Below are 24,414 nucleotides of genomic sequence, written 5' to 3'. Positions count from 1 at the left end.
CCTGGTGTCTTTTGTGACATCAGGTGGTGTGTGTGTGTGTGTGTGTGTGTGTGTGTGTGTGGCAAGGCTACATTTAGTCCACGGGTCAGATGTTCCCCAGTCCCGCACTACAGGGAGATTAAATGTAACAAGAACTCAAACTTCTTATTCTGGATTTGGAACTGCAACACGGTGAAAAAAAGAAATCTTCACTCCCCCTACCATGTTGATATTTCCGCCAGCAGTTATACTGTATAAGCATCTTTGGCACCTGAGATTGTTGGTGGAAAGAAAACGGGCTGGGCAATAAAAAAACCCACCCTTTTCCAGCAATGCTATTTCTTTATTTTAGACTGCACCTCCCAACACCACTTCACAACAGAAAATATTTGTATGCCACGGTTTGTGAGCTTGGCTGTCTAAACCAGTGTTTCCCAACCTTGTGCCTCCAGATGTTTTGGGACTACAACTCCCATCATCCCTAGCTAGCAAGACGAGTGGTCAGGAATGATGGGGATTGTAGTCCGAAAACAGCTGGAGGCACAAGGTTGAGAAACACTGGTCTAAACTATATGCAGAGGTGGTGAGCACTGATTTTGAGCAAGTACAGGTTGAGCAAGTGCCTCTCCCTCTCCCCCCCCAAAAAAACCTCCACACACTCAACACTCACAATAACTGTGGGATAAGAGAAGAAATAATTCAGGCTCTGCATAGTGTACTGTGCTGAACAATATTGGACTTGACAGTCTTGACATATAGTGGCTTTTAAATGCCAGAAAAGGTCTGCAGGTCCTGCAGTCAATGGAATTGCCTTTAGATTCTCTTGCCTTGCTTTCCTTTGGCAATTTCCCGTATCTCGGCACTGGGAACCTGCTCTGATGTGGCACTTCTTTAGCTCGTAAGTTTTCACAAGGTCCGCTGGAAGCAATTACAAAGCATTTCCATACAAACAACAATGCTAATTTACGACGTGTTCAGGTTGGAACTAAATTATGATGTTATTCTGCTTAAGAGCTGGTTTGGGGTGTTGTCGCTAGCTCCCTTATGCATTTTACTCCTCACATGAACAGTGTAACACAGGGAAACCAAAGGAGGATATGTGCTGCTTTGCAGATCTCCTTGGCTGAACAGGATGTCCAGTGAAACAGGGCGTCTAGCCGATTAAAGTTCTAAGAAGCTCATCCACCAGTGTTATGTTGTTCATGGGAGTGGAATAGGGGTGGGCAACCGTTTCATTCTGTGAAGCCATATGTGGTGCTGGGTGGGGCTTGAACTGGTGTTGGGGGGGGGGGTAATATCATAGACATTCATATAGGCACACCTCCCCATTTGTGCACCATTCTCTCTTGACAAAATTACATTTCCCCAGTTTACCAAACAGCTTTTGGGCAGGCTGTGGAGAACGTAACTTTTTGTGGGTGCGTTATTATTAATATTCCACCTATCTAACAGGATTGCTCCAGCCATTCTGGGCAGCTTCCAGCAATTAAAACATTAAGCACAGTAAAATATCAAACATTTAAAACTTCCCTAAACAGGGCTGCCTTCAGATGTCTTCTAAAAGTCAGGTAGTTGTTTATTTCTTTGACATCTGATGGGAGGGTGCTCCACAGGGCGGGCATGACTACCATGAAGGCCCTCTGCCCGAGTCCCTGCAACCTCACTTCTTGCAGTGAGGGAACCGCCAGAAGGCCCTTGGACCTGGACCTCAGTGTCCGGGCTGAACGATGGGGGTGGAGACACTGGGCCAAGGCTGTTCAGGGCTGTAAAGGTCAGCACCAACACTTTGAATTGTGCTCGGAAGCATACTGGGAACCAATGTAGGACCGGTATTATTCGGCCCTGGCAGCCACCGCTTGTTCTGCGAAGCAAATATGTATTTATGGAGGCAGGCAGACACCTGACCTTATAAAAAGCTGAATGAATGAATGAATGAATGGTGTTTTGGCCGCTGTCAATACGTTGCCATTTGTTCAAGCAGATTGCTTGATGGCTGTTGTTATGGATTTTTCTACCTGTCTGATTTTAGGTGTTTAACTCTCGCTTGGTATTTTGGTCTCTCTTTTTCTGTGGTCAGCCACCTTGAGCACCCTCTGGTGGGATTGAAACTGAAAAAAGAAACAGAGAATCCTGTGTGGGTGTGTATCAAGAGAGAGAGTTCTGTGCACAGGCCTCAATTATGGCTCCTCTTTTGACCTGAAAGGAATGCGTTTTACCTCTCCAAGGACTGTGCAATAAAACGACAAACAGTGCTGGGAAAGCGGATGGGAAAAAGTGTTTGTTCCTCTCAAAATATACAAGAACTCTGTGGCATTAAACAAAGCTAAACTTTGGGAGACTCTGGACAGATGAAAGAAATTACTTTGCTCAGGGCATAGTTGAACTATAGCATTTGCTCCCAGAGGAGCCAGTGATGTCCGCCATCTTGGCTGCGTTTAGAAGAGGATTAGACAAATTCATGAAAGGTATGTGTATCGGGGCTTCTTTGCTGCCTGAGGCAGTTGGCCTTGAATACCATTTGCTGGGAATTGTAGATGGGAATAATGCTGTCCTGCTTGCGGGCTTCCCATAGGCATGTGGTTTGCCTGATCCAGCAGGCTTTTCTTATGTGTACAGTCATACCTTGGTTTAAGTACGCTTCGGTTTGAGTACTTTAAGTTTAAGTACTCTGTGGACCCATCTGGAATGGATTAATCCACTTTCCATTACTTTCAATGAGAAAGTTCGCTTCAGGTTAAGTACGCTTCAGGTTAAGTACTCCATGGACAGTCTGGAACGGATTAATCCACTTTCCATTACTTTCAATGGGAAAGTTTGCTTCAGGTTAAGTACGCTTCAGGTTAAGTACAGACTTCCGGAACCAATTGTGTACTTAAACTGAGGTACCACTGTATCCTAGAGCAATATGAAGTCCATAATTTTTAGGGTTCATCAGAATTGGCTGGAAATTTGAGTTGAGGAAAACAGGAGAGCTGGACATAGATTGGGGCTCTGCTCTGACAGGCAGTGCCCAAGTTCACGCTGCTTGTTCCATAGGCAAAATAATTTGTTTCCAAATTTGCCCATTGGGTTACAGTTTTGATGCAGCAGCAAAAAAAAAGCTAACACTATTCTAGGCGGCACCAACAGAAGGATAGCGTCCAGATCAAGGGAAGTAATAGCACCACTCTATTCTGCCTTAGTCAGACCACACTTGGAATACCGTGTCCAGTTCTGGGCACCATAATTTAAAAAGGATGTTGACAAGCTGGAACGTGTGCAAGATCAAGGGTCTGAAAACTAAGCCTTATGAAGAGTGCTTGAAGGAGCTGGGTATGTTTAGCCTGGAAAAGAGGAGACTGAGAGGAGATATGATAGCCACCTTCAAATATCTCAAGGGCTGTCACATGGAGGAGGCAGCATGTTTCTTTTCTCCTGCTCTGGAGGGTAGGACTCGAACCAGTGGCTTCATGTTACAAGAAAGGAGATTCCAATTAAACATTTGAAAAACCTTCTGACCGTAAGAGCTGTTTGGCAGTGGAACAGACTCCCACGAGAGGTGGTGGGCTCTCCTTCCATCGAGGTTTTTAAACAGAGGTAGGATGGCCATCTTTCAGGGATGCTTTAGCTGAGATTCCTGCATTGCAGGTGGTTGGACTAGATGACCCTTGGGTCCCTTCATACTCTATGATTCTATGGTGTTTGAGAAGTTAATGTTTGCACTGCTTGAAAATACTGCTTAACTGTTAAGAGAGCCTTGGTCTACCCTGAATGTGTTTTGCTCCAAATTGTCTAGAGGAGAATGTTCACGCTTCTGTTGGATTATGCAGAGTAGCTGAAAGTACTTTACTTCACAAGCATAAATGAAGGTTCCAGTCTTCTAACTTAAAAGCATCAATAGTCTTGCAGAAGGGATTTAGAATTTGTTTTTTGTTTTGTTTTTAACTTTGAGGTTGTGGATTGACTTTTGTTTTCTTGTTGCATTTATCTCACTTTTCAGTTTATGTATTCATGTTTCATTTTGCATTCAAATTGTTTTCATACTTATTTCTTGTAAGCTGCCAAGAAAACTTGTGATGCAGCATGCAAATGTCATAAATAAGATGCACAGTACAAACATTTAGAATTGTTCTTAAATGGTTTCTTTGAGAAGATGTTAATACATCTGTTGTCTGGTTGGACCATGTTTCCATTTTGTCTCTGCCTTGTTTAGATGTTCAGCTTTTATTGCAACAGGAGTCAATGCAAATTTTGTTTCTAACAAGTGTTAGGAAAAGCTTTTTCTCATGGTAAAAACAGATTCACAGAAAACAATGATGGTGCCAGCTATATATAGATGGTGTAGCAGGAAGGTGGAGATTCAAAAACAACAAAAAAGCTTGCCACTATTAATGAAGCAGATGTATACAGCATTGTTCTTTTGCAATGGTTAGAAACTCTTTAAACAAACAAACCAATGTAAATAAATCTTTGGTCAGGAGTTATTAACAGCCACTGTTAAACATTCCTCAACAGAAAAGAAACCGGGGCCAGGGGAGGGGGGGATGTCACTCAGATATTATTTAGGCATAGCACTGGCTCAGTAATACAATGGGATATTAAATCTGCAGCCATTTAAAAAAACTCTTCATTAACGGTGTATTTGCATTTAAACAATATAGCAATGTAAATAAAACCTTTTAATATTAAAGGGCAAATTTTAGGACTGAAGTAAAAAAAAACAAATCCCAGTTTCTTTTTCAAATGGAATATTTTATGCAATTGCTAACACAAAGGACATACTTTAGTATTTTACATTCCACACATTGTTTTTTTCATGTGGCATATGAAATGTTTTAAGTCTCTCATAGGTTGACAGCCTGGCCCTCATCCTGTTTAGTTGAAAGTGTAAGTCCCAGGAATTGGAATTCATTTATTTATAAACTTTTAAAATATATTGTACTGCTTTTTGGCTCTTACAAAGGGTCCCTAAAGCAGCTCATTTCAAAGCAAAAGGGAAATGGAATGAAAACAATCAAACTACTGAGAAACAGGATGAGATGTGCATCCATGTAAATGTACTTGGAAGTGAGATCAGAAAGAGGCTTCCGCAGGACCAGACATCTTTCTAGCAAAGTAGTTCTCAAACTTGTCTCTCTAGGCCAGTTTCAGAATAAAAACCTGTTCGCGGATTTGCTTTTATTGATTGCGTTCACCATTTGCTTTTATTGATATGAAATACCGTATTTGTTCGTGTATATGACACACACGCCTGTGTATAAGACGACCCCTATTTTTTGGGGACACCAAATTAAGGAAATGGGGGGAGATTGCCCAGAATTGTGAGCTTTTTTGGGGGGGTGTTGCCCAATAATAAATAAATAAATAAATAATAAAAACCACCATCTTATACACAGAAAAATTCGGTACATTGGAAAACAAAGTACCGTAAAAGCAAGTTGAAACAGTGAAGGTCTTCATTTGTTTTTGTAAGACTGCTCCCTGGTTTTATGAAGTTATGTACCCAGCTTTGAGCCAGTTGACAAGATACAGCCCCTTAATTGATAAGTTTATGGTGGAATATGGCTAGTTCTCTGCAAGCTCCTTTGTTAGTGTGGAAGACGAGGGGGATGAACCTGGCGCCAGCTTCTGAGAAAAGTTATTCCATATTTTAAAATTAGATTTGGTTGAGGAAAGAAATGCGGCATCAGAGTTGTTGGTCCATAGGAGTGCTTTTCAACCGGTGTGCCATAGCACCCTGGGGTGCCTTGAATGATGGTCAGGGGTGCCACGGGCAACACTAGCCTCTCTGCCTCTTTCTTTCCTTCCATCCCTCTTCTGATGCCCTCTCCTGTCTCTGCTTCCCAAAGGCTTGGACAGCTATTTGTTGCGGCAGTCGCTGCCCAAGGACTCCCAAGGAAAGGGGAGAGGAGGCTGAGGGAACACTCAGCAAAGGAAGGTGTTTGAAAAAGGGTGAAAGAGAGGTTACTGGCTCTGCAGGCAAGGGGTGACATAACTGGGCTCCTGAGCCCCACATGGGTGCTGCAGGAAGAATGGTAGTTGGTCAAGTGAGCCATGGACTCAAAGAGGTTGAAAACCTCTGGTTTATACCATAAGAGTTCCCACAGCTGTGACCCACATTTTGGTAGCTTACCTATTAAAAGATCTGGCTCATGAAAGTGTCTTTTCTGCCTTTTTTTGTTTCAGAACAATTACAAGGGACAGTATTTCATTTAAAAATAATAATTGCTCTTTTTAAAAAAACCACAACATTTCCCTGGTTGTATGGTTTGGGTAAGAGAGGCTTTTGCCAGTTCTCTGAGAACAGACTTGTAAGTTCCTGCCGTGTGTGTGTGTGTGTGTGTGTGTGTGTGTGTGTGTGTGTGTAGATATATAAACACATCAAAGTCAGAGCAGAATTACTTTCACTTGCTTTCCAGAACAATAGCTGTGTTGGTCTCTGGTACTGAAATAATATTTTCTCTACCCATTTGAGAGCAAATTTACCAAACCTGGTGGGGCTTACTTCTGAATAAACTTGCATAAGCCTAGGAGTTCTAATTTGAGGTTGTCATGATGAAGTTTGAAGCAGCGCATCCTTTATTTTGAATTAGTTTAATCCACAACACCTTTGTCTCTGGTTCTTCCCACCACCAGTATGCATCCCCTAACATATTGCCCTTGAGCAGGGCCGTCTTAAGCATGCCCAGTGCTGGGCGCTGTGGTGCAACGGATCCCTCCGGCGCCCCCCCGCCCCGTTTCACAGTGCAGCGGGCGCCGTGCGCAGCGCAGCAGCCCCCGGCGTAGCTGCACTGCGCCACCTAGCCTGCCATAGGGCTGGCCCTGGGCCAGGGGGCGCTGCCTGCCCCCTGTTGCGATGCCCCTGCGTGCGGCGGAGGCGGCCCCAGGCCCACGCGCCTCTGGAAAGCGGCCTGAAGCCGCTGAACAGCGGAGGCGCACCTGGGACAGCCTCAGCCGCGCCTCTCAGCGGGCGCAGCAGCGCCCCTGGGGGACTGGCGGTCTGGCGCCCCACGCCACCGGAGACGGGCCTAGAGCCGGCCCTGCTCTTGAGGGAATGTAGCCCTCAAGAAAAAATACTTCTTGATCCTGCAGTAGAGTTTTAGCTGTATTAACTGCTAGTGACCCAGGTGGCGCTGTGGTTAAACCACTGAGCCTAGGGCTTGCTGATCAGAAGGTCAGCGGTTCGAATCCCTGTGACAGGGTGAGCTCCCGTTGCTTGGTCCCAGCTCCTGCCAACCTAGCAGTTCGAAAGCACGTCAAAATGCAAGTAGATAAATAGGAACCGCTACAGCGGGAAGGTAAACGGCGTTTCCGTGCACTGCTCTGGTTCGCCAGAAGTGGCTTTGTCATGCTGGCCACATGACCTGGAAGCTGTACGCCGGCTCCCTCGGCCAATAATGCGAGATGAGCACGCAACCCCAGAGTCGGTCACGACTGGACCTAATGGTCAGGGGTCCCTTTACCTTTAACTGCTATTGAACTCAGTTGTATTTGGACGTGTCATCAACGTAACAGCTGGAGATACTCAGAGTACCTTTGTCCAAGTGAGTTTCCATCTATTTGCATTTTGCACTACCGGTAGCTGCTGCTACTTAGGGAGTCCAGATTTTATCTGCAGTTCAGTGAAATTCAGACCCATTTGTTCTCGTGAAACCTAAGTATGCTTTGGTGTGTGCTGAAGAACAATACTGGTGCCAGTGAAGATTTCAAGGAGATTCATTTCAGCAAGGAGGATGGAAGGGGGTGGGGAGAGAGGAAAGCTGTGTTTCTTTGATCTGATTATGTCACAATTGTAAGAGAACGGAGCAGACAGTCCCTTTTGTGTAAGGTCAAGCTGAGATCCTTGCAAGGATGGAGGCCTTGGCTTTCTGATATTCTGCCAGAAGCAAACTGGGACAAGGCTTGAAGAAGGAAAACCAGAGTCTTTTCTCCCCAGTGGATCTGTGATCTTGCATTGTACTCCACTGTAGGAAACAAACATTCTTAATTGGGTACGAAAAGTACTGGAACATATAAAAAAAACCCACTAATGTGTCACAGCTTTCCATTGAGAAACAGGAATATGTTTATTATAGTTTAGAAGGGTGCATGTTAAACCAATGAAAAGTCTTCTTTGAGAAGAAAGAGCCTCCCTGGAGGTTTTTAAGCAGAGGTTGGATGGCCATCTGTTGTGGGTGCTTTAGCTGAGATTCCTGCATTGCAGGGGGTTGGACTAGATGACCCCTGGGGTCCCTTCCTACTCTATGAGTCTATGACATCTAAAAGACTTAGCAGTCTTATTGTGGCACATGCCATCCTGGGCCAGTGCCCCCTTTGACAGTTACATGACATGTTCTTAGCTGACGGGTTAGGTACAGTATAGTCATGAGTAGAAGAGTTTGGATTTGATATCCCGCTTTATCACTACCCGAAGGAGTCTCAAAGCGGCTAACATTCTCCTTTCCCTTCCTCCCCCACAACAAACACTCTGTGAGGTGAGTGGGGCTGAGAGACTTCAGAGAAGTGTGACTAGCCCAAGGTCACCCAGCAGCTGCATGTGGAGGAGTGGAGACGGAACCCGGTTCACCAGATTACAAGTCTACCGCTCTCAACCACTACACCACACTGGTACTAAGCAAAGCAGAGCAGAAAGTGGGGAGAAATTATTACAAAGTGAAGCCAGGGGGCCCGGCAAGACAATGAGGTGCATGTGTCTGTCACTTTATTATGCAGGGCATAAATGATAAGGAGAATTAGTCAAAATGAATAAAAGATCCAAACCGTGTTGGTGCAACCCACCATCCAACCAGCGATGAATTTGCAAAGCCAGATGAATATTGTGTGTACAAGTCTAGATTGAGACAATTGCTTCCTGTAGTCAGCCAGCTGCTCCCTGTCTTGAGCCCAAGTCTAACAGTGCACATGAATTCCAACTTTGGAGCTTATCTTCCTTAAATACCCTTGTGTTGAAGCACAGCTGCTTTCAAGTCTGCTACAGCATGTCATAGAATTGTAGAGTTGGAAAGGGCACGGGGGTCATCTAGTCCAAACCTCTGCAATGCTGGAATCTCAACACATCCAATTTGAATCCATACTGAACCCTGCTTAGCTCTGCAAATGTGCAAGCAGTTTTATTGCTGCACCACTAGGTTTTTGAGCTTTGCCATATGTAATGCCTGATTTTTGTCCATTTATTCTGTTGCACAAAGATGTTCCTATTTCATCAATGTATGCGTTGCTGGCAACAAAGGTTAAACAAGTGATCGCTCACAGCTATTTTTCACAATGGATCTCTGAAATATAGTCCACATGTATTTGATTATCCAAGTTCTATGTTAGAATAAAGTCCGAAAACATAAACCTTTTTGGGGTGTTTATGGGGTGGTTTTTTTGCGGGGGAGAGTTATGTGTTAACAGGATCCAACACTGCTATAACAAATCAAGGATTAGAAACTATCACACCAGCAATAGATTTGTATGCATCATATCCTTTATATGCTGTTACAAACTTGCTCTTTCCTTCATAAAGAAATATCTAGGCAGAGGTTCAAGAATAGCAGGTTTATGGACATGAAAGTTCTTTATTGTGTTACTAACTTTCTCTCCAACTTGTAATTGTGATGACTTCTGAGATCGTTCAGTAAACGAACCCTCCACCTAAGAAATGCAGAGGAGCCTATAGGATGTATTCCCATTTTATCATTGTAGTAGCTTTATGAAGCAGATTAGATCAAGAGATAGCAAGTTGCATCTTGTTGCTTCTGAAGACAGGGTGTTTCATAGATGCAATGACCTGGTGCATCTGAAACCTACTTGGCCCAACAAATGGTGACGTCCAAAACCAGGACTGCAAACCATGGTTTGCAGGAACCATGGGAAACTGTAGTTTAACCAAACAGAAAGTATCCTCTCAAGGCAGGTGTGTGAGAGAAGGGGGAGCACCTCATCTCATGACTCACTCCCATTCCAACAAACCAAAATTATTGAACTGGGGAAATTGAAATCTGTACCAGGCCATTATGTGAATGAGACCACACTCTCTTTTGGACCAGGCAAAAAATCTATGGAGGGGCTCTGGATATGCAGAATGCAAAACCCCTCCTCTGTTTGCCTGACATCACACCATGAAAGAGAGCAAGGGCACCAGTTGACATACTTACTTTCAATACTTACAAATGGTGACCAATGTCTCTTTAAAAGGGAGAAGAAAGGAAAGATTCCTCCCCACGTGTGAGGCTGGCAGTGCTTTTGATTGATGTTTCATCTGACATGGCTATGCCATCCCCTTTCCATGTAGGACTGCTCTTTTAGTTACATTGCAAATCACTTTGAGATGCCTTATGGGAAAAGATTCATAAAAGCTCTGGGATAGCTCAGTTGGTAGAATGTGAGGCTCTTAATCTCAAGGTTGTGGGTTCAAGCCCCATGTTGGGCAAAAGATTCCTGCATTGCAGGGGGTTGGACTAGATGATCATAGAGGTCCCTTCCAACTCTACCATTCTATGATTCTCTGAAATAAGGAAGGAATATTTCTAGTCCTCATCCATGACAAAAACTTTTTTTTTCCTGATAAAGATGGCCAACAAGATGTTCTTCTAGGCTCCGTGTGAGCTTTGAGGCACACTTCATTAATTTTGGTCTCAGCTTTGAGATATAATGGGTTCAGGGGTGTTTGACATTTTCAGCTGTTTCAGGAAAGCTGAACACTGTATTTTATTGAGCCTGACAAAACTCCAAAACAACATTACACTTCTTGATTAGAATTTCGAAAAGGTCAGGCTGGCTGTTGACTGATGACTTATGCTCAATCCATATCTGTATACTTGTGTGAAATACAGCATTTCCACAGTGTTAAAAATGTCTCCGGCAAATTGATTTAAATATTCACAGGCCCAGCCAGCTAAGAAAATATATGAGGCTGTAACACACACACACACACACACACACACACACACACACACACACACACACACACACACACACACTGATCAAGAGACATCTAGGGGACTTACCAGAACAACCCATTCATTATTTACTAGTTTGGTATGTCAAAAAAGTTGACTACCACTATTAGGCAAGCCTGCCTCATAATATCCTGCTTGTCCTCTGTGTTACAAGCCCTTTGCCCCTTTCGTGGTTTGTAGAATATGTTGTGATTTCTTCTTGTCGCCTTGCTTGCTGGATTCTCAAGCCAAAAATAAATAATGAGCAGTTATTAACCTATGTAGACAGGTTACCTCTAAGCAATGGTTAAGTTAAAAGAGGAAGGGAAAGCAAAACGTGTACCAAGATAGGAGTCTGGCTGCCAACTTAAAGGTAAAGGTAAAGGGACCCCTGACCATTAGGTCCAGTCGTGACCGACTCTGGGGTTGCGGTGCTCATCTCACGTTATTGGCCAAGACAGCCGATGTACAGCTTCCAGGTCATGTGGCCAGCATGACAAAGCTGCTTCTGGCAAACCAGAGCAGCACACGGAAACACCGTTTACCTTCCCGCTGTAGTGGTACCTATTTATCTACTTGCACTTTGACGTGCTTTCAAACTGCTAGGTTGGCAGGAGCTGGGACCGAGCAACGGGAGCTCACCCCATGGCGGGAATTCGAACCGCCGACCTTCTGATCGGCAAGCCCTAGGCTCTGTGGTTTAACCCACAGCGCCACCCGCGTCCCGGCAAAGCATCATTTTTAATTTTTTTCCATTTAGGGAGCTGTAAGGGACAAAAGGTACACAGACACCCCCCCTTCCATCCTGAGGAGTAGTTCCTCCACCAGAACCAGCGTCAGCGGCGAGGGGGAAGAGTCCAGCGAGGGAGGAGGAAGAAGGGGACAGGGCCTCTGCTGCACGTGAGACAGGAAGAGAGAGAGGGGGAAGAGGGGGAGAAGGAAAACATGGAAAGGAGAGCCTTCTTCCCTCCGGTTCCGGAATTACGCCGGAGGAAACGGGGGAGGAGATTTGGAGTGCCCCGGCTCTTATGTTGGAAGAAAACGCGGGAACCTCCATTCCAGGGTTCTGGGTCAGACTGAAAACATGTATCCTGTACAGGTCTAGCACTAAAAAAAGCCTGCACATAATAAAAGCATGAAAAGGCAACGGCGTGGAGAGTCGTTACTCTAGAGTAGTCACAACGCCTCCTCTGTGACAGGAGCCAATGTTAAAATCTGCAACTGGACCAATGAGAAAACTAGACCAGTGAAAGCAAAGCTAGCATCTTGGGAAAGAAAAAGCTACAGTCAAGCTCACAACTGTTTTTAATGCAAGAGAAAAGAAAAGCTGTTGCACCCTTATGTGGCTGTGGCAGTTAGAACTACTTTAACTAGGTACTATTCTAGATTAATTAGAAATTATAGTTATGGATCATTAAGGAAGATGTGAAGAATTGGATAACTCAATGTTTACCACTGGAAGTTTGATCCAGGCAAAAATCACAACCAAAAATTCTATCATCTGTTTTTAGAAACTGCTTTAATACTGTACTGCAGAAGACACATTTCTGTGTAGAACAATGGTGACCTCCAGTGGCAGAAGAAGCTGAATGGTTCTAGAAATGATAGTTGGCAACTGATGGCAACCTATATAAAAATACAACAATGAATATTAATATGGACTGTTATCAAATTAAAGGAATCACCCGTCAGTTATTTAAAAGGCTTTTCATTTGCATAAAATACTCCTACATATAAATGAACAAATCTAAGATTTAAGAGTGTGGATAAGCGTGCCTGAAAGTATAGTAGCCCCTTTCTGTTGTTCCTCTTAAGCGTTAATTAGAATTAAGAAAAATGAACATGTATGTAGGATGTGAAATATTCCTAAAATTCTATTATTGCAGTGTAAGTTAGCATTGCATTTGGATATATCCAGAGCAACGCTCAAATAATAATATAATAGTAGGTCCTTAATTAAGCCAAAGTAAAACAGCTTCCCCTCTTTCTACAATATGAAAATGTATGTAATTTTTGGTTTTAAGGCCTGTTAAATATGGGCATTTGGAACTGATATAATCCTACTGATTCGGAAAGATAGATTAAAGCTATTCAGACTTACATTTTCCTCAAGGTCATAGCCAGGAAGAGAGTAGACGATTCCATACATTACTTTGAATGTAGAGTCTCTGCTGAGTTGACAAAACGAAGCTCTCACTAAAGGATTCCAAACTTTTTTTTTTGTTATCCTACCTTACTATAGAGCTGTTTACCTGATGTTTTGTCTAGCTTTCATTATTTTAGACGATACAAGCAGTCTGTCTACTGAAATTGCCTCTTGTTTAACTATGGATGTGGTTTTTTTGCTGTGAAATATTATTTAAATTGCTTTGGAAACAAATCTGCTACGCTAACATTTGTACGAACCCTTTTTGTATAGAAATGCCTCTTACGATAGACCTAAATGGGGTAAAATCCTAACTACGCAAAGTCAAACCTAATTCCCATTAACAGGATAGGAGCTCTATCCCGTCCTTGTGGTCATGTTCTGTGATTTCTGTGCCAGCAAATAATTGCTTAGAGTTGGCCTTCTATTCCAGTAACCCATTTTCATGAAGCAGAACAATATTTTGTACATGTCATGCCTTCCATCTGGGTAACACTATCCTGTTTTCTTTGCATATTTGCAGGTGTTGGGGTTGTTGGTATGGACGCTGATTGCTGGAACAGAATATTTCCTGTATCCTGTCTTCGGCTGGGTAATGTTTGTGGCTGTGTTTTACTGGGTCCTTACGTTGTTCTTCCTAATCATCTACATGACAATGACGTACACTCGGATCCCCCAAGTGCCATGGACCACTGTTGTGAGTATCAGCTTTCATCTATGTTGGAAAAGGGAGCACGGGTATGTCATGATAACAGCATATCATTATGCATATAGGAAATTCCTGTGGGTGCACCAAGCTCCCCACCCTCAAGAAAACCTTCCATTCACTTCATTGGAGGGGTTATTGTTACACAAGACTGAGGACCAAGCAGGGTTTTCTCCTCAGCTTCTCAACCTTGACCGCTACCTCTTTCTTTTAAAAAGTCCAAAAACCAGAAAGAGTCAACATAGGTGCTTGAGCCCCTATACACACGGCGAAGTTCTCTTTTAACAAATATCCCCTCAATTTTTCAGTATTGGACAATAATAATAATAATAATAATAATAATAATAATAATAATAATATATGTATACCTCACCCATCTGGCTGGGTTTCCCCAGACACTCTAGGTGGCTCCCAACAGAATATTAAAAACAGGATACAGTAAAACATCAAACATTAAAAACTTTCCTAAACAGGGCTGCTTTCAGATGTCTTCTAAAAGTCAGATAGTTGTTTATTTCCTTGACATCTGATGGGAGGGCATTCCACAGGGCGGGCACTACAGCCGAGAAGGCCCTCTGCCTGGTTCCCTGTAACCTCACTTCTCGCAGGGAGGGAACTGCCAGAAGGCCCTCACAGCTGGACCTCAGTGTCCGGACAGAACGATGGGGCTGGAGACGCTCCTTCAGGTATATTGGGCCGAGGCAATAGCAAGTTTGGTGAGGACAGACAAAGGATAGAGACAAAGGAGCAGTCCTGCACTGAAAAAATGACATGGGTTTATTCAGTGCTATTTTTCTCGAAAAAGAGGTGCCAGAGCTCCCTTGTTCTCTTATAATGGCAATGGAGCCCAGCTGAGAGGTGCTGGAACTGAGTTCCTGTGAGTTCTGGCTTTAAAAGAAAGCCTTGGGTTTATTTCAAATGAAAACAGAGGTGGTAATATCCCTCTATAAATAACTCAAAGGGGGAGGGGGAATTAAAAAGAATAAAGTTTCAAAATGCATAATAAAAAAGGAAGCTTTAATAGCAACACACAAAATAATTTAAACAGAAAACGTTACCAGCAGGAGAGAAAATGACAAAGAATAATAATTCCCCACAAATCAGAAGCCAAGCGTGTACATAAGCAGAGATAATCAAGCTCAAAGACCTTAAAAGAAGACAGGTATAAAGTGTTTGGAATTTGGGGAGGACATTTCTTCCTTTACTGTCTGGCAGAAATGGGGTGGCAGGGAGGGCTCCCAGAACTTGTGTGTCTCAAAAGCCCTCTTGATTTCAAGCCACTTAAAAGGGGAAGAAGCCTGAGCTGTCCTTGTGTGGATGGAATATTAATCTCTGATTGAAGCATGAAGAAGAAGAAGAAGAAGGGGCAGGAGGGTTACCCCATGGACAGCCAGTTCTAACTGCAAAATCTTCCTTGAGTTCTTGGAAGAGTGCAGTAGACGGGATAAGCCCTTTGGGGAATTGGACAACTCCATGTCTTGACATGCCTATGAATTCAAGTGATGAACAGCTGACGTACAAAATCAAACACAAAGCATACCAGAGAGGGGCTGCTTGAGAGTGGGAGATCTGACATCCTTGAAAGAATGGATACAGTTGTGTTCTGTTGGCCACACTCGAGAAACCCAACCAGCACACAGTGGTAGTGATGTAGGTGTAAAACTGCCCCTCTCACCTAAGTGAACAGGGAAGCCCGTGTGAATTGTAAACATTTGATTTTTCTGGAAGGTACAGTAATAAGTTGTTCCCGTCACACTTACTTTAAGGAGGAATGTGACATTCTTCCTCCTTGTCCATTCTCCTTGCAGAACATTCTTTGTTACTCTTTGGCGTTGCGGACCTCCACTGGAGGTTTAAAACCTTCATTGGTAGGTTTTTAAGCAGAGGTTGGATGGCCTTCTGCATTGCAGGGGTTGGACTAGATCAGGCATAGGCAAACTCAGCCCTCCAAATGTTTTGGGACTACAACTCCCATCATCCCTAGCTAACAGGACCGGTGGTCAGGGGTGTCTCTCAATGTTATTCGCATTGCTTCCAGTTGGATAGGAAGCATCTATAGAACACTGTATATGGAGAAAAAAACCTACCCTCTTGTCTTTCTTTCCCCTCCCTACAGGGCCTGTGTTTTAACGGGAGTGCCTTTCTTTTGTACTTCATTGCTGCCATTGTAGACGCGTGTGCCGTCACCAAGGAATTGGACAGCCACAACTACAACAGCTGGGCAGCTTCTTCAGTAAGTTAGTTTTTAAATCGTTGAATCATGAATAGTTCTCAAAATATGGAAGTGGGCGGAGGAAGTTGTTTATGCGTTCCAACAAATATTCAGGAACGAGGTATTAAATTGGTGCAGGTTGAAAGTGGGGTAACCTAGATACAGTCATACCTCGACATTCGAACGCTTCGACTTCTGAAGGTTTCGACTTCTGAAGTCGGCAACCTCCAGAAGTTTTTTCGCCGCGCGTGCGCGGTCGGCCCATGCGCAGAGGCGCGAAATCGCACTTCGCACATGTGCCAAAGCTGCGCTTCGCCATCCAAAAACCTCGACTTACGAAGACGGCCACGGAACGGATTGTCTTCATAAGTCAAGGTGCCACTGTACATAAGTATTGTTGATACCATAATAAAGAGACTGGCGCAGCATCTTCCTTATTTTTATTTATTTCTTTAAGTAACCTTTTCGTCCTCCCTTTCCACCTGTAAAAGTGCTCATGGGCAGCTTTGCGTAAATTTCACAAATTATATAATACATAAATGGTCTCTGAATTTTCAAAATAAATGAATATAGGTGGTTAAAAAAAAAAGCTCTCCGCAGGCCCATTTCACAAGTGCCTCCATGCACAAAGAAAGCTCATCAGGAGGGTGGAAGACTCTGCCTGCTCTCCCAGTGTTGCTTTGTTGTCTCGGCTCTGCATATGCAACAAAAGTTTGAAGAAGGGTGCATGTGCATTGGTTCTCTGTGTGATCAGGAATCCTATGCGTTCTGCCTTCCTGATGATACAGGTGCTCGATGCACATGCATCTATAAGTGGGTGCTGTTCTACAGAGCTTTGGTTCTGAGTGCAGGGGCCCAGGGATGTGGTTAGCAGGTGCGATCCTGTTCCCCCTTTTTATGACTATGCACAAAGGTAGCTTGTTTTGACAGTGGAATTAGACAAAGCAAGTAGGTTGTTTAAGTTTGTATTTCTCTTGATGGGTCTTACTTGTGTGTAATTATTACACTCTTGGCACACGGATGAATGGTGCGGTGCTTGGTGCCTCCATTCCGGTTAGAACAACCTTCTTACATATGACCTTGAGGTATTTCTTCCTTGATACCTTCAAGGATTACTACCAGCACTGTTCATATTCTTTGGACCCATTCAGTCACAGCAGGATTTTGGTACTGGGTTTGCAAGTCATCACGCTGGAAAGTCATGTTGAAGTGTTTGTTTTTTCATTTTGAAAAGAAAGTATGTTTCTAGTCCTCATGACTGGAAATAAATGATTGAATGTTCATGGCAAATGTGGATACTGTCAGCATAAGAAGAGAGCTTTGCTTTACACAGAACATCCAGCTTTCAAAATGGTTATCTACCGTGTTTCCCCTTTTTTAATACGTAGTCATAAAGTAAGCCAGGGCAGGATTTTTAAGCAGTTGTGAAATACAAGACACCCCCTGAAAATAAGCCATACCTTGTTGCGTTCCTTTAGAGCCTCGGAGAGGCTTGAGACCAGGTGGGAGGGGGTGCATGAATTGAGCGTGTCACCAGGCAAGCCGCGCTGGGAGCAACTTGTGCCGCGTTGCAACTGCACAGGCCGGCACGGCGGGAAAAGGAGAGCGCTATTGTGTGTGAGCCGAGCAGCACTTGGCCCGGGTGAAGCAGCGGCTGCATTGTGCAAGCGCTCGCCGAGCAGGGTAGAGTTACACGGAGGGATGCGGAGGAGGGAAGGCACTCCCCCCTTCCCCATCCCTGCCAGTTTCCATGGCCTGAGGCTGAGTGGCGGCGGGAGGCCCGTGGGTTCTTCTGCACCGCCGGGGCGACGGACGCCGGCGAGAGCACTGCTGGCTCCTTCCGCGCCGCCGGAGTGTCGTGGGCTACATGGCCCAAAGCTGAGCGGTGTTGGGAGGTCCGCGGGTCCTTTCGCGCCACCGGGATGACGGGCGGCGGGAGCACTGCTGGCCCCTTCCGCCGGATCAAGGAAGCGGCCTGCCGGGTCGGTGCCCAGCAGCGCCGCGCGGAGCACCAGATCGAGTAAGCGGCCGCGCGGAGCACCGCCTCCTCAATTCAGCACGGGGCTGCTGGGCGCTGACTCTGCAGGCCGCTTACTCGATCTGGTGCTCTGCGCGGCGCTGCTGGGCACCGACCCGGCAGGCCGCTTCCTTGATCCGGCGGAAGGGGCCAGCAGTGCTCCCGCCCCCCGTCATCCCGGCGGCGCGAATGGACCCGCGGACCTACCACCACCGCTCAGCTTTGGGCCATGCAGCCCACGACACTCCGGTGGCGCGGAAGGAGCCAGCAGTGCTCTCGCTGGCGTCCATCGCCCCCGCGGTGCAGAAGGACCCACGGGCCTCCCGCCGCCACTCAGCCTCAGCACGGGGCTCAGCTTCGGGCCATGCAGCCCCCGACGCTCCGGCGGCGCGGAAGGGGCCAGCAGCGCTTCCGCCGTCGCCCTGGCAGCAGGGAAGGACCCGCGGACCTCCTGCCGCCACTCAGCTTTGGGCCATGCAGGCCAACCAGACCCAGCAGGCCGCCTCCGGGATCCGGCAGCAGCAGGAGGTGGCTTGCTGCGCGTCCCGAGCCCTGAGCCAGCAGGACCCAGTAAGGAGGTACCGTACTTACAGTAACAATAAATTTAAAAAAAGACACCCCCCGAAAATAAGCCATAGGCTTATTTTCTTGAGTGAAATAAATATAAGACGGTGTCTTATAATGTGGGAAACACGGTACTACTGATTGTTCTCTAATCTACTGAGCCACAGAAACTGCAAGTGGCTGGTTCAGACATAACTATCACTGTCTAATAAACCATGCTTTATTAGGCCAGAACTCAGCCTTATGTCTGCATGGTAATTTTTCTTCTACACTAGAATTCAAAACCTCATGGGTTTATTAAAACACACTTTTATTCACCCCTTAAGACATCCCCTACATTGTCTCCCAAGACAGACAGGTGCCAATTTTCTTGCCACATCGAAAGGGGGAAATTGTGGTTTAAGCTCTGCTTACAAACCAGGATATGAAACAAAGAGGTTTCATTAAACTGAGACCATTAAAGCAGTGAAGGATGCTGAACTACCAGCACATTTTAACCACATGTGAAGCTGAACAGAACAGGGGTGCTCAAGACAAGGTCCTGAAGGACAATAAAACAATGAGTGGTTATTTTAAAACCCTTGTATTGTACCCCATGAATGATCTGGGGATACAAATAAATCTGCTAAATGGTTTTTATTATTTTCTAACAGCTGTTTTCTTTTTTCCTCACAGTTCTTTGCATTCGTTGTGACTTCCTGCTACGGTGGAAATGCCTACTTTAGTTTTGTATCTTGGAGATCGCGGAACTTGCAATAAATGTCCTCTTTAAATTAAGGAAAAAAAACACATTTGGGTATAATGCATCATTTTTAAATTATCAATTCCTGCAGTGGTTATTCTTAATGCTCAGGCAAAGCATTTTTACTCAAGAGAATTTCAATGGCTCACATTATGGCCAAACCATAGTTGACTGTCAGGAGCATGCTGTGGAGTTGCATGCCCCTTCCTATCTCTCCCCCATGCAAGCTAATTCCATCCTCTTACTTCCTGATTTGTGGTAACCATTGTTTCCTGTGGCTTCCAAATCGTAGAATACCATAAATGAAGAAACTGATTATGGATTAGCATGAGGGATGGTGAGAAGAAAGCATGGAAGCTCATAGCATGTTCTCAATGGCCAAACTCATGGTATGGCTATGATACCTAAACTCAACCAGTGATCATGTTAGCATCTAATACTGAACCAAGATTCAGTAGTACAATGCACTCTGCCTTTCTCCTGTGTGAGCTGGAGGAGGACATCAGAAAGTTTTACTTAATTTTCTTTAAGCAAGGCTTGTAACATCTGGATTAGGGTTTATGCTATAACAGTAATTCTGGCCAATTTCAGAACAAGCAAACTTCAAACCATGGGTTAGGAAGCTGTCTTGTTTAAACTAACCATAGTTGGTATAAATTACAAACCCCAATTTTAGTGTAATGTGACAAGCTGTGTTTGAGGGGAAACTGAAGCAGAGGTTTCCGAAGTCATCCTGGCCGTGCAGGAAGAGATGAGAATATGTGAGGCCAAGGGGAGTCTATGATCCGGAAACCAAGCCTTATGAGGAACAGTTGAAGGAATTTGGCATGTTTAGCCTGGTAAAGTACCGAGAGGAGTTATGATAGCTATCTTCGAATATATAAAGGACTGTCACAGGGAAGATGTAGCAAGCTTGTTTTCTCGTGCTCTGGAGGCTAGGCCCCTAACCAATGGCTTCAATTTACAAGAAAGGAGATTACGACTAAACATCAGGAATAACTTTCTGACAGCAAGACCTGTTTTGAAAGTGGAACAGACTCCCTCAGGAGGTGGTGGACTCTCCTTCTTTGGAGGTTTTGAAGCAGAGGTTGGGTGACTTATCTGTCATTCATGAGCTAGTTGAGATTCCTGCATCATAGGGAGTTGGATTAGATAACTATTGGTATCTCTTCCAACTCTACAATTCTATTATTCTAGTGTGAACCAGAGACTAATGAGTTTGATGGTGCCTACTTCCAAGTAAATATCCATAAAGCCCTAAATGGCCTTAGCCCTGTATAGTTGAAGTCTCCACCTCCATCACCCGGCCTGAGGTCCAGCTCTGAGGGCCTTTGAGCACTTCCCTCACTGTGAGACATGAAGCTACGGGGAACCGGGCAGAGGGCCTTCTCGGTAGTGGCACCCATCCTGTGGAACGCCCTCCCATCAGACGTCAAACAAATGAACAACTATTTGACTTTTAGAAGACACCTGAAGGCATCCCTGTTCAGGGAAGTTCTTAATGGTTGATGTTTTTACTATTTTGTGTTTTTACTATTTTGTTGAGCGCCGCCCAGAGTGGATGGGACAGTCAGATGGGCAGCATATAAATAATAAAATTATTATTATTAGAAAGAAGCCTCAATTAGATGGAAAATATAAGGGATTAAGACTGGAATCCTCCTCCACCACCCCTTATGCTGGACTGGGGTACTTTGGAGGGAGGGAAGACATTTCTTTCCCCATTCTGCCGGTTCATCTCATCTCCTGCTGACTAATGCCACTCTGCCAGCACAGACCTTCCCCCTTCTGCCCATTGAAAGTGTTCCACCCACTGATTTCTCATCAGTCCTGAAGATTTCTCATCAGCTCAGAATCTTAGCCTGTGCTGGCCAGTCGTGGGTGTGATCTGGGCCCAATTTCTGCACCAAACCTATCTTCCTGTCCCCACACCAATGCCGCTGTGAGTGTGTCTCGTTTTTAGCAAGGAGCAATAGTGTCCTCTGCCTAAGAAGTATTGTGAATATTTTACATCAATTAATATGTTTCAGAAGGCAGTGCATGTATTCTGTTGTAACAAAATGTGCCTCCCTTTATTTTTTTACTTTGTAAATATAACTGTCACAGTCCCATTCTGTGTATATTGACTCAGATACGCATAGGACTGCACCTTTAGAAGGGGTGATGAGATATATATTAGAATAATGTATCATATTTTTATACACGTTAACTTTCTGTGTTTAGGAAAACTTTCCTGCTTAAATGCTACTGTACACAGTCTTGAAGATTTAGAGACCTAAATGAGATTCTCCTTGGAGCGCTAGTGTTTCTAGATTGGCCTGGAAGAAAATATTCTGCCTCTGGTTACACAATTCGGCAATTGCTTATGAGAGGGAACCACCTAATAGTGCCAAAGGCCAAAGTTAAATGTACAGCACTATTCTGAAGCTGCTACAGTGTAAACATATGACTAGAATGGAAAATCTTCAAGACTGTAGAGTGGATCCTTTTTCAAATTAATATGGGTAGGCCAATCAGCTTTCATTGATGGTAGATGGTTAGAAGCAGTAGGAACACTGTAAATTCACAGCACAATTTTATATGTGTCTACTCAGAAATAAGTCCAACTGAGTTCAATACGACTTACTCCCAAGGAAGATGTGTCTAGGATTGCAGCCTTAAAGAAATTACTTTCTAAGTAAGTGGCTCATTTTGGGTGGCTATGTGGAAGAAACAGAAAAACATCCTCTGGATGTTCACATTTTATACATTCTTATCTCAGACATAAGTTCTTTTTCATTTGATTGTTGACAAACAAGTCCTTCCTTGATTATGGATTTGTCCAGTAGCAACATCGGTGCTATGATATTACAGCAGAATCTATGCTGGGAGATGATTCGATTATTTCCTTTTTATCTTTAAATCTGCGTATTACGATTACCAAGCTATTTTATATATATATATAAAACGGCAAACCACTTCCAACCTGTGTAGTGCCGGGCTATCTCCTCCTCCTCCTTTGCACATTTTGTAAAGTATTGGATTTGTATTCCCTCGAACCATTTCAATGTACATAAAAATGAATGCTTTTTTTAAAAAAAATTAATTGTTGCAGTGTTCTTTATTTCACTTACTAATTCAAAAATTATGGAATGTCAATCCAAGGAGCATTATACAGTGGTACCTCACAAGATGAATGCCTTGCGCAACGAAAAACTTGCAAGACAAAAGCGTTTTGCAAGACGAAGTTTTTCGGCGTTTTTTTGTTTTTTTGCCGCAGCAGACCACGCTTTGTAAGACGAAATCATCGCAAGACAAAGCGACTCGCGGAACGAATTACTTTCGTCTTGCGAGACACCACTGTATATACCTTGATCTTTGACTTGGTGAGCAGGCCTTCTTCCTGTCAAAGGTCTCATTTCTTCAGGACCAATCTGTCAAGGACCAGCATGCTGGGCAAGTCTGAGAGCCCCAAACAAGGCAGAGCCACCCCTTCTCCTCTCTTTTGCTGTGAGACATGGGGTCACCAACCTTTTTGGGTCTCTGGGCACACTTGCAAATGAGTGATCCTGTTATCTGCAGTAGAATTGTAGAGTTGGAAGCGACCCCAAGAGCCACCCCCTGCAGTGCACACACACTACAACCAAGCATGCACCACAACATATTACGTTAACTATAGCAGAAACCTTTCATGCCTAATTTCAGCAGGTGCCATGGACTGTAGGGGTATCAGGGAAGGCCTCTTACAGCTGCACGTACATTGGCAGTGCTCCACTTTGGTCACTTGTTACAGTAGGCTCTGGTGGGTTGAGTGGAAGAGACCAATAGAGGATCCAATGGTCAAGGCAGTGATTTCTACACGTGCTATAGAAGGGAGGGAGGGGCAGATGGGGCTCGTCAGCCTGGGAAGGTTGCCCTTCTAGAAGGGAAAGATGATGCCTTGCCATTATGCTCATTTGTGTGTGTTTTTCAAATAATATTTATTCATTTTATAAAAATACAAGATACAAAAATACACAAAAGAGAACATAAAACACAAAAATACAAAAAGAAAAAGAAGAAATTCATATTTATAATTCTTATATTTTAACGTTTATGACTTCCTTGTGCCCCCCCTCACTGTGATTCCTTGTAAATCATCTTTAGTATAAATTTCTTCCAATCTTCTTCCACTGACTCTTCTCCCTGATCATGCAGTTTCCTGGTCAGCTCAGCCAATTCCATAAATTCAATCATCTTCATTTGCCATTCGTCCACTGTTCGTACATTTTTCATCTTCCAATTCTTAGCTATCAATTTTCTTGCTGCTGTTGTGGCATACAGAAAAAACGTAATGTCTTTTTTAGGGATTTCCTCTTTGACTATACCCAATAAAAAAGGCTCCTGGTTTTTTTTTTAATAAAGGTGTTTTTCAACACTTTTTTCATTTCATTATAAATCTTTTCCCAGAAGTCTTTTACTTTGGGGCCAATCCACCACATATGGTAAAAGGTTCCTTCCACATTCTTACATTTCTAGCATGCCATTATACTCATTCGTGAGAAAGAGGCTTCAGGAGTAAACCCTAAGGAAAAATCCATACCCTCTGCCTCGCGTGATACCTTTGGGGGAAGAAAAGGCAAATCCTTTCCTCCATTTCAGCAGGGGTTTCAATCACCCCTCCTGGACAGGAGAACCAAGTCGTCTTCTGGATGGGTGGTGGAGGAAGCTGATTGATGGACCTAATAAGGACCTGGCCCATGAAGCCAAAATACTTCTCCTCTCCTGATTTAAAGGGGGGAAATGGTATATTGGTCTGGTGGGCTAATGCTCTTTCTCAGTCTGGTCTCTGGGGTCGCTGTGATATGATAATGCTCCCACCCACCCACCCCCATACATTTGAATGAGAGATAAATGAACCTTCGTTGTGGTCCCTTGGAATGTTACTGTGAAGGTAAGATTTCTGTGGAGACCATGTGCACTATCTCTGTTTATATAATACACCCCTGCACACTGAAAGGCACCCCAGAAATTAGACAAACTCCACCACGAAGAGAGGAAGAAATGCATAGTAAGGTCCTTTATTCACACTAGCAGGGAGAAGTATTACGTATTCCTCCTGTGTATTTGGGATGAAGCTGAAATTTCTGCTGATCTCAGCAAGCCCCTTTGAACTTTGACAGGTGGGC

General features: G+C 44.2%; 1 protein-coding gene across 1 annotated transcript in view; it reads left to right on the top strand.

Annotated features, from left to right (window-relative positions):
* Positions 1-23,135, top strand: part of CMTM8 (CKLF like MARVEL transmembrane domain containing 8) — a 50,190-nt gene extending 27,055 nt beyond the window's left edge. Inside the window, exons 2-4 of the mRNA XM_035129927.2 lie at positions 13,550-13,723; positions 15,849-15,965; positions 19,201-23,135. Of these exons, the coding sequence (XP_034985818.1) occupies positions 13,550-13,723; positions 15,849-15,965; positions 19,201-19,284 (375 nt within the window). The 3' untranslated portion in view covers positions 19,285-23,135. The remainder of the gene's footprint in view (positions 1-13,549; positions 13,724-15,848; positions 15,966-19,200) is intronic.
* The last annotated feature ends 1,279 nt before the right edge of the window (positions 23,136-24,414 follow it).

The sequence above is a fragment of the Zootoca vivipara genome, chromosome 12 (genome assembly GCF_963506605.1).
Source record: "Zootoca vivipara chromosome 12, rZooViv1.1, whole genome shotgun sequence".
Taxonomy (NCBI): domain Eukaryota; kingdom Metazoa; phylum Chordata; class Lepidosauria; order Squamata; family Lacertidae; genus Zootoca; species Zootoca vivipara.
Note: the sequence above shows the minus strand (reverse complement) of the source record. Positions and strands in the feature narration are given on the sequence as shown.